General features: G+C 54.2%; 1 protein-coding gene across 2 annotated transcripts; it reads right to left on the reverse strand.

Annotated features, from left to right (window-relative positions):
• Positions 1–116: 116 nt before the first annotated feature.
• On the reverse strand, positions 117–10205 carry ZNF362 (zinc finger protein 362). Of its 2 annotated transcripts, none has more exons than XM_033079409.1 (9): positions 9022–10205; positions 8827–8911; positions 3779–3842; positions 3386–3644; positions 2992–3313; positions 2668–2892; positions 1777–1855; positions 1544–1702; positions 117–1471 (listed from the first exon to the last, which is right to left on the reverse strand). In XM_033079409.1, exons 1-9 carry the CDS (start codon positions 9179–9181, stop codon positions 1355–1357), a joined length of 1470 nt encoding a protein of 489 aa, XP_032935300.1. In that variant the 5' UTR covers positions 9182–10205; the 3' UTR covers positions 117–1354. The 2 variants fall into 2 exon arrangements, with proteins under 2 accessions (XP_032935300.1, XP_032935301.1); XM_033079410.1 differs by having other exon boundaries at positions 3398–3644; positions 9022–10204.
• Between the last annotated feature and the right edge of the window lie 5533 nt (positions 10206–15738).

The raw sequence follows: 15738 nt of genomic DNA on the forward strand, positions 1-15738 counted from the left end.
TGCAGCCCCTCAGGGACCAGGCCCCTGCCTACATCCCCAGCTGTCCCCACAGGGGAGCCCTTACCCCTCATCCTGCCCCTCCCCACCAAACACAACCCCCCAGTTTCATTAATTCCTGTTTTGGTCTTTTTTTTGTTCTCTTTTATTCTCTTTTTTTGGAAAGGGGCTGGGCTGGAGGGGGGGGGTTCATTCCTTTTCCACACTGTGAGGCTGTGCCTCTCCCAGCTTCTCCAAGAATCACACTGTAGGATGGAGGGGGTGGTAACAACAGGGAGAGGGGCAACTTTTTTGTCCATTTTCTCCTCTTTTTTTTTTTCTTTTTCCCCCCCACTTTTTTAATAAGGTAGCAACTAGCTCTAGGGAGGCCTGGCCTGGCTGGGCAGCAAGGAAAATAAAAAAGTCCCAAAATTTGGGGGAAGGGGAGAAAAAAGGGGGGGCTAAGTGTATAAGAGGCGTATTTACACAGTATTAACATGCTGACAAAAAAGGTTACAATATTGATATCGTACAACATCGAGGGGAGAAATAATGGGGGGGGTAAAAAATAAGGGGGGTAGGGCAAAAATAATAGGGGGGTAAAAAATAATAGGGGGGGTAAAAATTAATAAAAGGTAAATAAAACACCCTGAAAAAAAAAACAACAAAAAACCCCAAAGAAATGCTCAGTTAAGGCTTAAAAAGTGTATAAAAAATAACACAGTTAATATCCAAAATGAACCAAGAAGTACAGAATATAGATGAGTTTGGGGGGAGTGCCCCCCAGCTCTATACAGGGGTTATGTACAGGCAGGCACAAGGCAAAGCAGGGGGACCCCCGAACCCCCCAAAACTGAGGCTGTGGAATGGGGGGGGGGGCATCCCCGGGGGGACACAGCTCTGCCCGCGGCTTCACCCTCAAAAAGGGCCCCAAAAGAACACCAAAAAAACCCCAAAATGGTTAAAAATCAACCCCAAATGGAGGCGCTTGGGCCCAGAGTCTGTGGGGGCAGGGGGTGGTGGGACTTCCCCCCTCCCCCAGCTGCTTTTTGCTCCATCCACAGTTCGTTTTTGGGGTGAATTTCTGGTCTTTAGCAGCACCAAATTCTTGGCCAATAAATATATATATATATTTGTATCCAAAAATGGAGGGTGGGGCCTGGCAGGGGGGACACCCCCACCCCTACTGCCCCCCGCAAAGAAACCAAACTGCAGAGATTCAAAGTGCTCTGAAACCGTCTTTGGATGTCACCAAACCTGCAGGAGCCAGGCAAGAGCACGGCCTGGGCACGGCCCGCGGTGCTGGGGGTCATGTCCTCCTACTCCTTCTCCTCCTCTTCCTCCTCCTCATGCTGGGGGTGTCCTGTCCCCTTCCTGCTTAGATGAGGGAGATCCGAACAGGAATGCCGGGCGACTCCGTCCGTTGTGGCGAGTGCTGGCTGACCAAGTGCTCAACCACCGTGTGTTTGGACATGTGCTTCATCAGATAAGTCTCCTGTGGGGGGACACAGGGGTGAGTGGGGGGCTGGGGGCTGGGGGCAGGTTTTGGGGCATCCCCCATGCTCACCGAGGTGTAGGCACGGCCACACATGCTGCAGCAATAGGCCTTGGCATGCTTGATGGCATGTGCAGACAGGTGGATCTGCAGCGAGGCTGAGTCCGTGTACGCCCGGTAGCAGTTGGGGCACTTGTAGGGCTTATCCTTGTTGTGCTGGCGCTGGTGGGACTGAGGGAACAGAGGGAGTCAAGGGGGGACTATGGTGACCCTGTGCCCCCTGCCCTGGGTCCCCTCACACTGACCTGGAGGTTGGAGAGCTGGGTGAAGGCCTTCTCACAGCCAGGGTGTGGGCACTTGTAGGGTCTGTCGCCAGTGTGGATTCTGGGGACACATGCATTGGGTCATTGTCACCTCCCCTTCCACCATCAGGGACAGTGCTGGTCCCATCCATGGGGTCATACTGGAGTGGGGGGTTACAGTGGGCACAGCAACACCTGTGCCCCAGGAGGTGACAGGGAGAAGGCAGGGAGACATGGAGCTGAGATATGGGAGCTGGGACAGGATGAAGTGCTGGAAATTTTGAAGGTGGTTGGATGATGGGTGAAGGACATGAACTGGCATGCATGGACAGATGACCATGGCGGGATCATGAAGGTGGCTGGGTGGATGGGGGCATGGCAGGGATGAAGAAAGCGGTCAAAAAAAGCACAGCGGAAATGGCTGAGCATGGTGTGGGCAATAAAGGTAATGGAGAGGATGAGCATGGTGGTGACGGTGAATGTGGTTGGAAAGAAGGTAGTGGAGACAATGGAGGTACCAGAGACTACGAAGTTGGTGGAGATGTTGAGCACAGTGGGGATAATGAAGCCTGTGGAGTCAGGGTGGCATGATGGGGATGATGAAGGTAGTGGAGATGATGAACATGACTGACCCCACAGACGTGTTGAAAATGGTGAGTGTGGTGGGGATGATAAAGGCAATGGGGACAGCCAGTGTGGGGGGGAATCAATGAGCACAGTGGGACTGACGATTGTGGTGGTGATTATGATGGTGCTGGAGATGATGGCAGCAGGACCAACAAGCAGAGCAGGGCCATAAAGGATGTCAGGAGAGATTGGTGGGTGTGGGGTGCCCGCCTGCCCCCCTGCCTAGCCAGAGGGAACAAGTCCCCAGCCCCTCAGCGCAGCCCTCACCGCGTGTGCTGCTGGAGGTGGGACAGCTGGCGGAAGGACTTCTCACAGTAGGAGCAGTGGTAGGGTTTGACGCCCAGGTGGATGCGCAGGTGCTGGGCCAGGTAGGAGGCATTGGCGAAGGACTTGGAGCAGTGGGGGCACTTGTGGGGCTTGGCCTCTGTGTGCGACTTGGAGTGGATCTGCATCTCCGACTTGGTGAAGAACGTCAAGGGGCAGACCTTACACCTGGAGGGTGTGGGGGAGAACCCCGCAGGGACCGGGCTGGGGTGGGGGGAGCTCCCCGCCATTGCTCCCAGCCCCCACAGCAGGCGGGGGTGTGCCTACCTGTATGTCTTCCCCTCTTTGGCCGTCTCCCCTGAGGCCAGGATGGGGTAGGGCACCACCAGCACCGGCGGTCCCGAAGGGTTTTCTGCCTTGATCTTTTTGCGGCCCCGCTCAGCCTTGGGCGCTCCCAGCAAGCCATGGCCCTGGATTGTCTTGATGGAGTCGAGGAGGGGGGGGCTGGTGATTCCTGAGATTAGGGTGGGTGAGGAGGCAATGAGGCGGCTCTGACTGGTGGAGGTGGGGGTCGAGGGGGTGGTGGTCCCCGTTCCTGGGCTGGATTCCGAGGTGCTGACGGCCGGTGCACGGGACGCCAACCCCAGCCCTAGGGGGGAACGTGATAGAGTATCAGTTTTGAGGGGACCCACATCCCCACTGGCCTTCAGACTGGCAGTACCTGTGATGGTACCTGTGACGGTGCTGGTGGCTGGCCGTGCATGCAGGGCCACATCAGGCTGGGGCACAGCCTGGGGGTGAAGCCCTGGCACCTGTTGCAGCTTTGGCAGGGACATGATGGACTGGCTGCTCTCAGCAGGTGAGGGGGGCACCAGAAGGGGCTGCTGCGAGGCCACCGAGGTGGGAGGCAGGTGCGGGGGGCGGATCTTCTCCGCCATCAACTGCTCCTTGATTTTGTTGATCAGGACCAGGTTGTCCAGCTGAGGGGGAAGAAGGCAGAGAGGCAGGTAAGGGCAGAAGAACTGGGACCCTTGGGACTCCCAGCCTCCCCCCTTAGTGTTCTCTACATCCATTCACCCTCCCTCCTCCCAAGATCTTGGTGCAGGGGTCCTACCTGGCTGGGCATGGTGGGGGGCGGAGGCCAGAAGTAGGGGTTGTTGAAGCGAGGCTCCGCCATCCTGGGGAGAGAGGAGGGCAGTTATGGGGCATCACTGGCTGCCACATGGCCCCCCCGTCCTTCCATCTTGAACTACCCAAAACAAACCATCACCCTCCCAAGAAGCAAGACCCAGACTCTGCGCAAAGGCAGGGAGCAGGTGAGGGGAGCAGGGCTGGTGAACCCCCTGAGCATCTTCCCAGATGAAAATTCCTGTAGGATTGGGGGACACCAAGCACCTGCCTGCCCCCAAGGTCACAAAACACGGGTGAGTGCACTAGGCCATTATTTGGAAAAGGAGGAAGCTGAAATTTGGGGAAAACCCCAAAATCTCCCATGTTCTGAAAGTATTTCTCGCACCCAGAAAAGGATTAGAGGTGGATGGGATGCTGCCATGGGAGAGGGCAAGCACAGCAGTACATTGAGCCCAACAGCAAGCCCAGCCAACTCTCCCCGCCCCAAAATATGCATCCAAAGCCAAGTGAAGTGCCTGTGACACCCAGGAGCGGCTCAACAGGAGCACCGGGAACCAGCAGGGCTGGGAGATTTATGGAGATGCTTGAAAGGCTTTGGGAAAATGAATTCTAAATCCATCTTCAGGTAATGGGAAACAGCTGGAAGGGGGCAGCAAGAGGATAATCCTGGCAGAGTGGCCCAGCATGACCAGGAACCACCATCCCAACAAATCCCATTATGGGGGTATGAGGATAAGCATCTATAGGACCCCGATGGGATATATGAGAGGGGAGCCCCCAAGAGCTCTGGCTCCGAAATAAACCACACCATGGCCAGGATTCCAGGAGAAACTAGAGTGATGCCTCTGGCAAAGTGCATCCCCAGAAGCTTTGCGGGTGGCAGGATTTGGAGATTATAAGCCTTCCTCCTCTTCCTCCTCCTCACACTCCCTGCCCCAGGTTTCAAACACACTCTGAGCTCCCCACAGGCAAGTGGGCACCACCCAGAGAAAGGGAATCCTGGTCCCACCAGAATATAACATCCCAACAGCTACCCGCCTGAAGAAACTGAGATGGACCACCCCCATTGTGGGGGGAAACCAAGGCATGGAGGAAAGAACCACCTGCCCCTTGTGCTACGGAGCAGCCTGACACAGGACAAAGTGTGTTCCAGGGTGTCAAGGAACGGGAGCAATTTCTCATGACAGACCTCAATGCCACAGCCTGTCCAGGACACCACCCTGACATCGGCTGTGGGAATTCCTCTTCCCAGTCTTGAACCACTCCAGGTCACCTGCCAGCTGCTCAAGCACCAAATTTTAGGGTTTTGAAATGACAGCAGATCCAGACCCCAGTGGCACAGGCAGAGGCAAAGTCCCTCTCCATACCACAGAACAGGAATTCGCTGAGGTAAATGCACCTTCCCATGCACGGACACAGCCGCTGCCAGCTATTTTGTGTAATTATGTATGCACCCACAGGCCGCCCACAGCGTGCATTTACCCACTGGCTACATGTGCATGTGTAGCTATATACACACACATATATAAGGCCTCTTGGGATGATGGGCATGGGATGAGGGACGCCGGTGGCAGCATAAGGGGCTGGATAATGGGAACCAGGGACAAAAGCAGAGCTGGCAGCAGGGAATCCCTTGTACAGAGGCAGGCAGGGAGCAGGAGCTCAGGCAGGAGGTCTCTGAGCCCCCCCTGGCATGACCAAGCACCTCTGCACCAATCCCCCACCCCAGAGTAGCCGTGGGAAAACAGGAAACTGGAGCTATGATTAGAAAAGGGTTTTTTGGAGCTGATTCCCTATCTCAGCAGGTGCCCCATGACCTCTGTCCTTTCCATCCATCCATCTGTCCATCCTTCTCCCTGTCCCGATAGCATGCCGGGCTCCAGTGGAGCCAGCAGCAGCACCCAGATGGATCAAAGCCCCCAGCGTGGCCTTGAGCCATCTCCAGGACATGCACCAACCCTTACATCACTCCCAGGATCCTTCCTGAAAAGCTGGAGGGGGCTGGAAAGGCACAAAGCGTATTTTGGGGAGAAAAGCATAAATATCACGTGTTTCCCCACCCCCACCTGAGAAGGGCTTACTAAAGAAATGAGAAATTATTTGTAAAACCACCACACTCAGAGCCGGATGAACAAGAGGGAAGAAATGGTCGGCGTTGCAAAATAATTATAAAAATCCCTGTTCCTGTCCCGATTTAATGTTGCAAATTGTGCGGTGTTTCATCGGGAGTGGCATCCCCTTCTCTGTTCTCTGGGGCTGGGAAACAGAGTGGGAAGGGGAAGAAAGCAGATGGAAAAAAAAAAAAATAAATATATATATATATATATAAAAATTCCCTTTTTCTCTATTCTCAGCTAACTATGAAAAATGGAAGCTGACATGCAGCAAAGGTGGGAAAAAAAAGAAAATCCATTAAAATGGAAATTATAAAGGGTAGGGAATGCTGCGGCACGTCTCCCCCCGGCTCTGCAGGGCACAGGGGGTGGTGGTAGGGCTCTCTGTGCCCCCCCAGCTTTCAGATGGGCAGGGGGAACCACCCCTTGGGTAACATCTCCAGTGGCATGGGGTCCTGTGCTCCAAACCATAGTGGGAAGAGCCTCCGACATTCTCCACAAGCACCAGATTTGGCTGCTGAGATGTTGTCAAAGGTTATCCCCAGGGACAAGGTACGTGCCCAAAGCATGGTGGAGACACAAGCAGCCCAGCCAGAGGAGAGGGATGTGGAAAGAGCAAACAGGAGATGCACAGAGCCCCAAAACCATGGGCTGAACCCCAAATTCCCCAGAATAGCACAGTACCCGGCATCACCACTCAGCCGGGCCAAGGGGGGAAGCAGCAGCACCCTAAAAAGAGACCAAAAGCCTCCTCGCCTCCACACCCATGGGGAGGGAAGAGCGGGAGAAGCCAGCAAGCCAGGGCTGGGGGTGGAGAGAGGAGAGCAGGGGCAGTGGCAGCGAGGGGGCGGTGGTGCCGGGGCCATCGGGGTCAGCAGTGGTTGGTACTCACAGGGTGGCCTCTGGAGCCAGGTGGGCGCAGCTGCCTGGGGAGACGTGTCGCTGAGGCTCCAGATTGATGGGAGGTAGATGATGGCACGGGTGGGCACGAGCTCACTAGAGCCTTCCAACTTCCTACCCAACTGCCGCTAAGTCAAGCTACAGTTCTCTAGGGAACGCCTCTACCTTGGCAGCCCTCTCTGTCTCGCCTTCGCTGAAATAAAAAGAAACAAGAGATTTCTTTTCACGCCACCGCCGAGAGAAAAGGGGCAGCTCCCAGGGACCAGTGAGCGACCACCGACCTGGTACAGCCTGAAAGTGGGGGGTCTGGGAGACAAGGGCAGGGATTTGGGGTGACCAGAGAAGCACTTGGTGGCTAAATGTGTCCTCGACCAAACAAGACCCTGAGTTTGGTGTCCCCAAAGTATCCCAGCAAGAGCATCAGGGCAGAGCTCCCACACCCTGTGCCAAGCGGCGAGTGCAGGAAAGCCGGCGGCGGCCAGAGACGGCGCATGGGGGAGAACCAAGCCGGGTGATGGATGTCCCCTGTGCATTCCCCCACCTAAATCCCAGCACGTCCTTCCCAACACAGGCCAGACCACGGATGGTGACACTGGCCTGGGCATGTCCCTGGGCCAGGGAACCCAGCTCTGCCTTGCACCATGCCTCAGTTTCTCCCCCAGAACACAAGGCTATGGCCCCTGTCCATCTCCTTAAGAACAGATTTCCCTGGGGTTCATCTGGAGCAGGAGGAGTTTCGGAGGGAAAGCAAGTACCCATCCACAAAACCTGCATCCCAAAGCCACCAAAGGGTAGGAACCAGAATCTAACACCATGCCTCCCTACCCAGACAATCCTCATCCAGGAGGGATTCACCCCAAGGCAAAGGGGGCAGAAGACAGGCATGGCTGTGAAGCAGGAACGCCGGGTGAGCCCCCTGTGGCTCAGGAAGGGGGTGGCCCACACGCCACAAGAATTCACCCAAGATGGAACCAATTAAACCCCCGGCTTCCGCCCCCTGAAGGGCCCTGGCTGGGGCTTCTCCTTCCACACTTCCTGCAAACCCAATCCAAAATGAGCCCCCAGGCTGGACCAAGCGTCCCTGTGAACAAAAAGGGGTGCAGGGGCCAGGGTGAGGAGCAGAGCACCAGTGGCAACCAGGAGGGGAGGCAAAGCCATGCTGGAGACCCCCCCCAGGACCCCCAACTCAGAAGCGGAGGAGGGGGGACCAGGGTGGCAACACTCCCAAAAGATGGGGGCCAAGTTGATGTGACCCCAAATCCAGTTTGGGTCCAGTGACCCAGCAGGGGGGACACAGAGACAGACTGCAGGGAGACTCAGAGCCCACGGGGTGACACACCAGACACAGGGCACACATGCCCCACAAAACGCGCCACTCCCCAGCCTGGGGGGGGTCCTGCTCCCCCAGACCCCAAATACACCCACCCCCCAAAAGAGACCAGCTAGCACCCTGCAAGGCAAAGACAGCACCATAAACCAGCCTGGGGGCAACTGCCCACTCCCAGCAGCATGGGGGGGTCACTCATGGGTGACAGTACGCAGAGAAACCGAGGCACAGGCAGGGAATCGCCCTGAGGAGGGAGTGAGCAGCGGATCCAACATGCGCTTGTCATGACATCGCACCCAATGACCAAAAATCCACATTTTTAAGGGAAAAAGCAGAACGTGGAGGGGTTAAGTATGAACGTTAAAATTTTATGCATATAAAGGCACATTTCTTAAAAGGGAAATATCAAGAGGTCACACAAACGCTGGGAGCAGGGGGCCCTCCCTGCAGAGGGGGCAGGCAAGAAGTCCCTCACGCCCCCAAAATACCCCATGCCCCCGCTTACATAGAAATATATATATCCACATATAATACCTAGATTCTGATGTGCATAAATATATTATTTTTATAAGCACACATATAATTACATGCATGCACATCATTATGTTAGATGCTATTTTAAGATGTAAATGTATAAAAGCAGGGATGTTTTCTTCCCTGTGATACCCTCAATCCAGCCATCATGCCCACCTCTGCGAGTACTGGCGTTGCTTCCCCTTATCCGCGTCCATCTCCAGCTCTAGCTGAGAACGGGTGCTGCACGTGGGGCGTTTTTCTACGGGGGGACAAGGAGGAGGACAACTTCACACACCCCGAACCCCCCGCCAGCCCCCGGCGCGCAAGATCCCACAGTGGAGGAACAAAAGCGAAGCGGCTCCAACCTACCCGACCCGTGGGAACGTGGGGTTTTGCCTGAAAATAGAGAGAAAACAACAAAAAAAAGGAAAAAAAAATAGTGGTTTTTTTTTATAGCCCTGCTTACCCCCAGGCTGTTGGGAAAGCTGAGGTATGGGGAGCTGGCTGGAAAATGGGGGGTGAAATCCATCCCCTTGCCCTGGACCCTCCGCCTCTTGGCAAATCGCTCGCCATGAAGGATTTAAAAAACTTTTTTACCTCTCTGCTAAAATATCACTTTATAATCTCAAAGGCCTTGGGCTCAAAGCCGCTTTCACCTGCTCCATCCTCCCCAGGTTAAACAACCCGGCTGCTATCCGAAGGACCGCAGACTTGGGGGAAAAATAACCCAACAAGGAGCATCCTCCAACCTTGAATGGAGAAAAAGAAATCAAAATCATCAAATTCATCATTCCTGGGTTCAAATCCATCACTGTGGCCACGCCGGCTCTAAGCTTCCCCCCCCCCCAGGCCCCCCGACGTGGCCGAGAGATTATGGATGTATAAATAGGATATGGCTAAATATATGTTGCAGAGGGACAGACAGACCTCTGGGACACAGCCACAGAAATTTAGGTCCCTCGCTAAAGCTGCTGCATTCCTGCCAAAAACGCCATGAAAAAATTATCTCCCCCCTCCATTAGACCTTCCAGCCAGCGAGACCACTTTTCTAGACAAAACCAGTTAATGCAGAAAACAGCGAAGAAAAGGAGGAAAAGAGGAAGGAGAAAAGGAATTTAAATTGTGAAAATTATAACAATGGTGATTACGATGATGGTAATGATAATATTCAGCCCCTGCGCTGCTTCTGCCACCCCCTGTAAGCAAAAAAAGTCAGAAAAAAAGCCAAGAATGCACAAAAAAAGCAAACACATCCCCCCCCACCCCAAACATGCAACATCTACAAAAATAGATACGTTCGGCTGCAATTAACTTTTCCATTAGACCATCCAGAGGGAAAGAAAAAGGGAAAACCCTGGTAAATGGGTATTTTCTTCGATGTCCCCCCCACCTTTCCCCCCCTTTTCCTTTTTTCTCTCTCTCTTTTCCTTCTTCTTCCTGCTTGTGGTGGGGGGGGGGGCGCGGAATAATGATGATAATAATGAAAAAAAGAGGTGGAAAAAGGAGAAGTTTGGTTAAGTGAAGTTGAAATCCTCAACCTGGGAGGCGATTTGCGGGGTGGGGGGTGGGGGGGGTGGGGGGGGTGAGGTTTGCCAGACAAAAAGGCCGGGGGATGGGGGTGGAAGGGGAGGTTTGGGGAAGGGGGGGGTGGCCCGGCTGGGTGCTCCCCCCACCCCCCTCCATCCGCCGCCTCTCCCACATTCTCAGACGTTTTTATTAAAATTTGCAGACAAAAGGCAAACAAAAATGGCAGCCCCGGCTTATTTTTAAAACGCTAGGACGGGGACGCCATGTTCTGCAGGGCTGAGGGGAGGGGGAAGGGGGGGTGAGGGGGAAAAAAGGAGAAAAATTTTTTAAAAATATTGATTAAGGGGAAAAATGAATAAAAAGCAGCGCGGGGGGTGGGGGAGGAGTGTGTGAAGGTCCCCCTTTTCCCGCTCGCCCCCGGGGTGAGGGGGGTTTCGGGGGTTTTGAGGTGTTTTGGAGAGGGGACGATGGGGTGGAAAGGGAGGGATGAGGGATATTAAAAAAAAAAAAAATAAAGCGAGGGGGGGGAAGGTAAAAAAAAAAAAAGACACTTCCTATACCGACAGCCATGGTGCCCCGCCGTCCCGCCGGCTCCGCCGCACGGAGGAAGATGGAGCCCCGCGCCGCCCCCCCGCCGCCGCCCCCGCCTCCGGCCCGCCCGGCCCCGCCGCCGCCACCGCCCGCCCAGGGACGGGCTAGGCTGGGGCACCCCGGCCCGAAGGGGCTCCTCGGGGCCCGCAGTGCCCCGAACCGCCGCAGCCCCGGGAGAGCTCCGCAAAGCTCTGCAGCCCCCGGTTCCCTCAGCCCCGGGAGGGGTCCCCAATGTCCGCAGCCCCGGAAGCCCTCTTGGCTCCCCAAACCTTGTCAGGCCCTCAAGCCCCTTCAGCTCCCCGTTTCCGACAGCCCCATCAGGGCTCCCCAAAGCTCCGCAGCCCCCAGTTCCCTCAGGCCCGGGAGGATGCCTCAGTGTCCACAGCCCCCCAAACCTCCTCAGCCCCATCAGCTTCCAAAACCACCTCGGCCCACCAGTCCCGTCGGCCCCGGCAGCGCTCCCCAAACCTCCTTAGCCCCTCAAACCTCCTCAGCCCCGGAAGGTTCCACAGGGTCCACAGCCACCCCAAGCCTCCTCGGACCCGCAGACCTCATCAGTCCCTCAAGTGCCCTCAGCTCCCCCAACCCCCTCAGCCCTGTAAGGGCTCCCTGGTTCCCTCAGCTGCCACAAGTCTCTTCACCCCTCCTCACATCTCCTCAGTTCTCAGCCTGCCCCACTCCCTCAGTATCACCAGCTGGCTCAAATTTCTGCAACCCTCAGTCTACTCAACTCTCAGCCCACTTAGTTCACCCGAGCACCCCCAAAATCTCCACAGACACCCATTTTCCCTCAGCCCCCTGGTTCTCCTCAGCCCACTCAAAGTTCCTCAGTGTCACGGATCCCCTTAGTTCTCCTCTGACCTTGCCAAGTCTCAGATCCTGCAAACCTCAACCGCGCAGTTCCCTCACTGCCTCCAGGATTTCCCAGTGTCTTCACCTCCTCGAAATCTCCTCAGCGCCTCCAAATCTCCTCAGTCCCCCAGTTCCTCTTAGCCCACCCAAAGATTCTCAAATGCCCAGATCACCCTAGACCCTCAGTTTCACTCAGAGCCTCCCCAAATCTTCTCAGATCCTCCAGATCCCTTCAGTTCTTTCCATTCTCCTCAGCCTCCTTTGGTCCCCCAAATCTCCTCACCCCCCCCAATTCCTTCAGCACCTCCAGGACTCTTCAGTGTTCCCATCCTTCCCAAATCTCCTCAGACCCTCCCAAAATCTCCTCAGGCCCCACAAATCTCCTCAGACTCCTCAAAATCTGTTCAGATCCCCCAAAATCTCTTCAGACTCCCAGTTCCCTCAACCCCCTCCAGGTCTCCTCCCCACCCCTAAAACTCTTCCACCCAATTCCCGTCATCCCTTCCAAAAGCTCCTCATGCTCCCAGTTTCTCTCAGCCCCCCACCAAGCTGTAATCCCTCCATTTTCCCTCAACCCATACAAAGCTCCTCAGATTCTCTTCAGCCTGGTTCTCTTCAGCCCCCTTTGTTTTCCTCTGTTCTCCTCAACCCCCTTGAACTCCCTTAGCCCCACCAAATCTCCTCAGCCCCACCCCAGGTCCCAGGCCTTCCCAGTTCCCCTAACACCCCATTCCCCCAATTTCTCTAACCCCCCCAGTTCCCCCCACACCGAGTTCCTCCCCCACCGAGTTCCCCTCAGACCCTCTCTCTGCCTCTGACACCGTCAGCCCCCTTGTGAGGCTCCACAGCCCCCTCAGGGACACCCTCAGTCCTCTCTGTACCTCCTCACCCCCTGAGGATCCCCCCATTTCCTAGGGGGTCTCCAGCCACTCTCAGGGTCTCCCCTGATCTAGGGGTCCCCCTAGCTCCTCTGTGCAGCCCCCCAAATCCACATATACTGCCCACAGGGGAAGGAAAAGTGGGGCAAATTCAATTCATTCCTCTTCTTCTCCTAGGTTCAGGGGATTGAGCCCTGGAGCTTCTGAGTTTCCACTTTAGATATTACTTTAAATAAAACCCCACAAAATTAAGGCTGTTTTTCATGTTTTCCCAAAATGTTCTGTCACAGAGGAGGACAGAGAGGAGAGGGATGCCCTGAAAGGAAATGATGCCTTCGAGAGAGGTGGGAGATGGATGGGATGGGATCCCAAGAGGTCTCCACCACAGAGTAGACATGGATTTGCAGCTGCCCAGGTGTCAGAAGCCCCTGGAGCAGGTCCGGCCACAGCAATGAAGCTGGGACACAGGCACCATTCCCTGTGGGACCTCTGGGCCTGTCCCTAGCCCTCTCCACATTCTCACTGCTCTGTCAGCCCTCCAGCCATGTCCCCCATCACCCAGCACTTCCCCATCCTGGAAAGTCCTCAGACCCATTAATTATCCATGACTCAACTGAGAACCTGAGCCAGAAGCTCCAAAACTCCCTTTTTATCTGATTTTTGGCTATTGACACCCAGAAGTTGTCACCCAGCATTGGAATCATCTGAAACAGGAGAGCCTGACTCCCCCCAGAGCTTCCCTGATGTCTGAGTTTGCCCTCTCTAGGTTAATTTCCATCAGGTCTTTCACTTCTGCTGTGGGATTTTTTTTTCCTTGTGATTAAGAAACCAGTGGTTTTAAACCTCAGCACCAATTTAGGCATTTTCTGATTTTTTTTTTTTAAGGGGGTGGGGGGGTGGAGTTATCCAATCCCAAATCTGCTTTGGGAGGAGACGGTTCAGGTCACTGCTGAGCTTGTGGGATCCACTAAGGATTGGCGAACATCTCCTGGGATTTTCCTTGTTGGGACTCACTGGGATAAGTGACACTCTGGGCTTTTTTTTCCAACCCTACTTTGGGTGGATTAATCTTGGGTGTGGGAAAGGGGCCCCTTTCCTGGGAAGGTGATTGGTATGCAGGGAAAAAAAAAAAAAAAAAACCAAACCAAAAACAACAAAACCCATGCCCAGCTCCATCCCAGGCTGGAAAAAGAAGGAAATTAGTGCTTGCCTGCTGAAAAAATATGATTCCAAGGCTGGTTTTGCTCCCAGGATAGATCCAACTGCAATTCAAAGGAACAGAAGGCGGGAGTGGAAGGAAATCATGCTGGAATCACCACCACAGAATTTAGGCAAAGCCACAGGGCCGTTAGACCAGCGCAGAGCGGTGTATCTTTCCCATTCCAGCAGCACCAGGAAGCCAGATCCATCCAGGACCTCCAGTTGACTCAGCAGATAAAAGGAGATTTTTATGGATGGCAAACTGGGATTTTCCAGTGGGAAATGTGGTCCCTGAGCGGTAACACTGGGATCCCCTAAAACTTTTTCAGTGTTCCCAAAGCCTGTGTCCTGGATCATGGCACACTGGAGAGGGAATTCTTTGGGAAACACCTCCATCCCACCCACCTTGTTTCCTTCCCCAAAAATCCCTTATTTTCCATAAAAAAAAGGTTGACAGCACCTACCAGAGTGGGCACACCAAGCACTGGGAATGCCAGTATTCCCTGTGCCAGCTATCCAGATGAGGGAAAATGCTCATTCCAGGCTTCTTGGAATTAGAAACCCCAAAAAGTAGGTTTTTCTTCCTGGATTGGCAGCGATGTGGAGTACAAAGGGCACTATCTGATGCTGGTGTGAAGCAAACACAGAGGTTTTGGGGTGTTTAGTAAATGCCGGAAAAAAATCCCCTGAGGTGCCAGAATTTCCCATCTCCCTGCAAAGGGGAGAGCCCTTGGGCTCTAATTAGGTAATGAGTTAATTAGGATTAATTAGTTACTGTTTGCAAAGCACTGCTGAGATGAGACATGTTGGTGTGGGGCATCTTCTTGCTTCCTCTATGGAAGAGTGTGGGATCCTCCTTAGGAAGGGGGTCCATGAACAAGGTTGGGACTAAACCTAGTGGGATGGTGCACTCCGGGAGCAGGCGGGATGCTCCCGGCATTCCAGCAAGGATATGTTTCCGTGCCAGGATGGAAACACACATGTCAAGAGCCAAGCAGGCACGTCCCAGCGTGCCCATCCCGCCAGTGGCAAGGGGGAACATTCCAGCACTGCGGCTCCTCGGGGCCTCCCTCCCTTCCCGCCAGCATTCCTGGCACACGCAGAACACGTGGGGAGGAGACAGGTTTTCCCTGCCTGCCGGCTTTGCCGGATCACCCAGACTCTTGCCACATTGTGGAATCCTCTAGCCTGCTAGAACCGTAGCAGGGAAGAGCTGTGTATCCCATAAAAAGATTGAGAAGCAAGGCACAGTGGAGCCCCCCGGCTCACACAGGGTTTACCAGGAGGTAACAAAACCAATTTACTAATTAACTGGGATTAATTTCCCTGTTTGCCCAAACCACCCTGTGGTTTGCTTTCATTGCCCAATGATCCGCCAGGATGAGTGTTGGCAGTGCTGGCTGAGTGCCACATGCTTCAGTGGGATGATGCTCTCCATTGCCCCAAATTCCTGAAAGTTTCAGCCAAATGCTTAGGATACAATTAAATAACCCATTAACTACACGGGATGCAATCCCCTAGTCCTGAATACGGATCTAGGGTGAAAAAAGGATTTTTCCTTCTTTCCATAGTTATTTGATATCATTCCAGCCATTCCTCAGTCCCCAGAGGGTCCCAGAGGGGAGACATGACCTGAATTCCTAAACAGGAAAACAGGTAGGAAAAAACCAAGCCCATGTGGGTTCATGTTTTGTTTGGATTTTTTTTTTCTTCATTTTTTGGGAGGTTTTTTGATGTTTGTTTGGGGTTTTGGTTGGTTGGTTGGTTGGTTTTTTGTTTGGTTTGGTTTTGGGGGTTTTTTTGGTTTTTGTTTTTTTGTTTTGGTTTTTTTTAGCTATTTCCAAGCTTTTGGGGCCTTGCAGGAAGAGGAACAGAGGAGATGGTTATTCCTTGGAGGGAATAGGGATAACCAGGACATGGGGTGTACCTGAGTTTGGGGGGAGGAAAGGGAGGTACCAGCAGTGGGAGAGTGGGCTGATCCAGCAGTGAAAGCCAAGGAGTTTGTTCCTGTTGGCTCCTGGCCAGATAGTCATGCCTC

This window comes from Catharus ustulatus, chromosome 24 (genome assembly GCF_009819885.2).
Source record: "Catharus ustulatus isolate bCatUst1 chromosome 24, bCatUst1.pri.v2, whole genome shotgun sequence".
In the NCBI taxonomy this organism is placed as follows: domain Eukaryota; kingdom Metazoa; phylum Chordata; class Aves; order Passeriformes; family Turdidae; genus Catharus; species Catharus ustulatus.

What these genes read in the sequence shown, in the direction of transcription:
- ZNF362 (XM_033079409.1), bottom strand. Translation starts at nt 9,181, where the DNA reads ATGGATTTCACCCCCCATTTTCCAGCCAGCTCCCCATACCTCAGCTTT. An exon ending in CAACGCCAGTACTCGCAGAG is followed by an intron (nt 3,843 to 8,826) that starts GTGGGCATGATG and finishes CTCTCTCCCCAG; the next exon opens with GATGGCGGAGCCTCGCTTCA. An exon ending in CACCTCCAGCAGCACACGCG is followed by an intron (nt 1,856 to 2,667) that starts GTGAGGGCTGCG and finishes ATGTGTCCCCAG; the next exon opens with AATCCACACTGGCGACAGAC.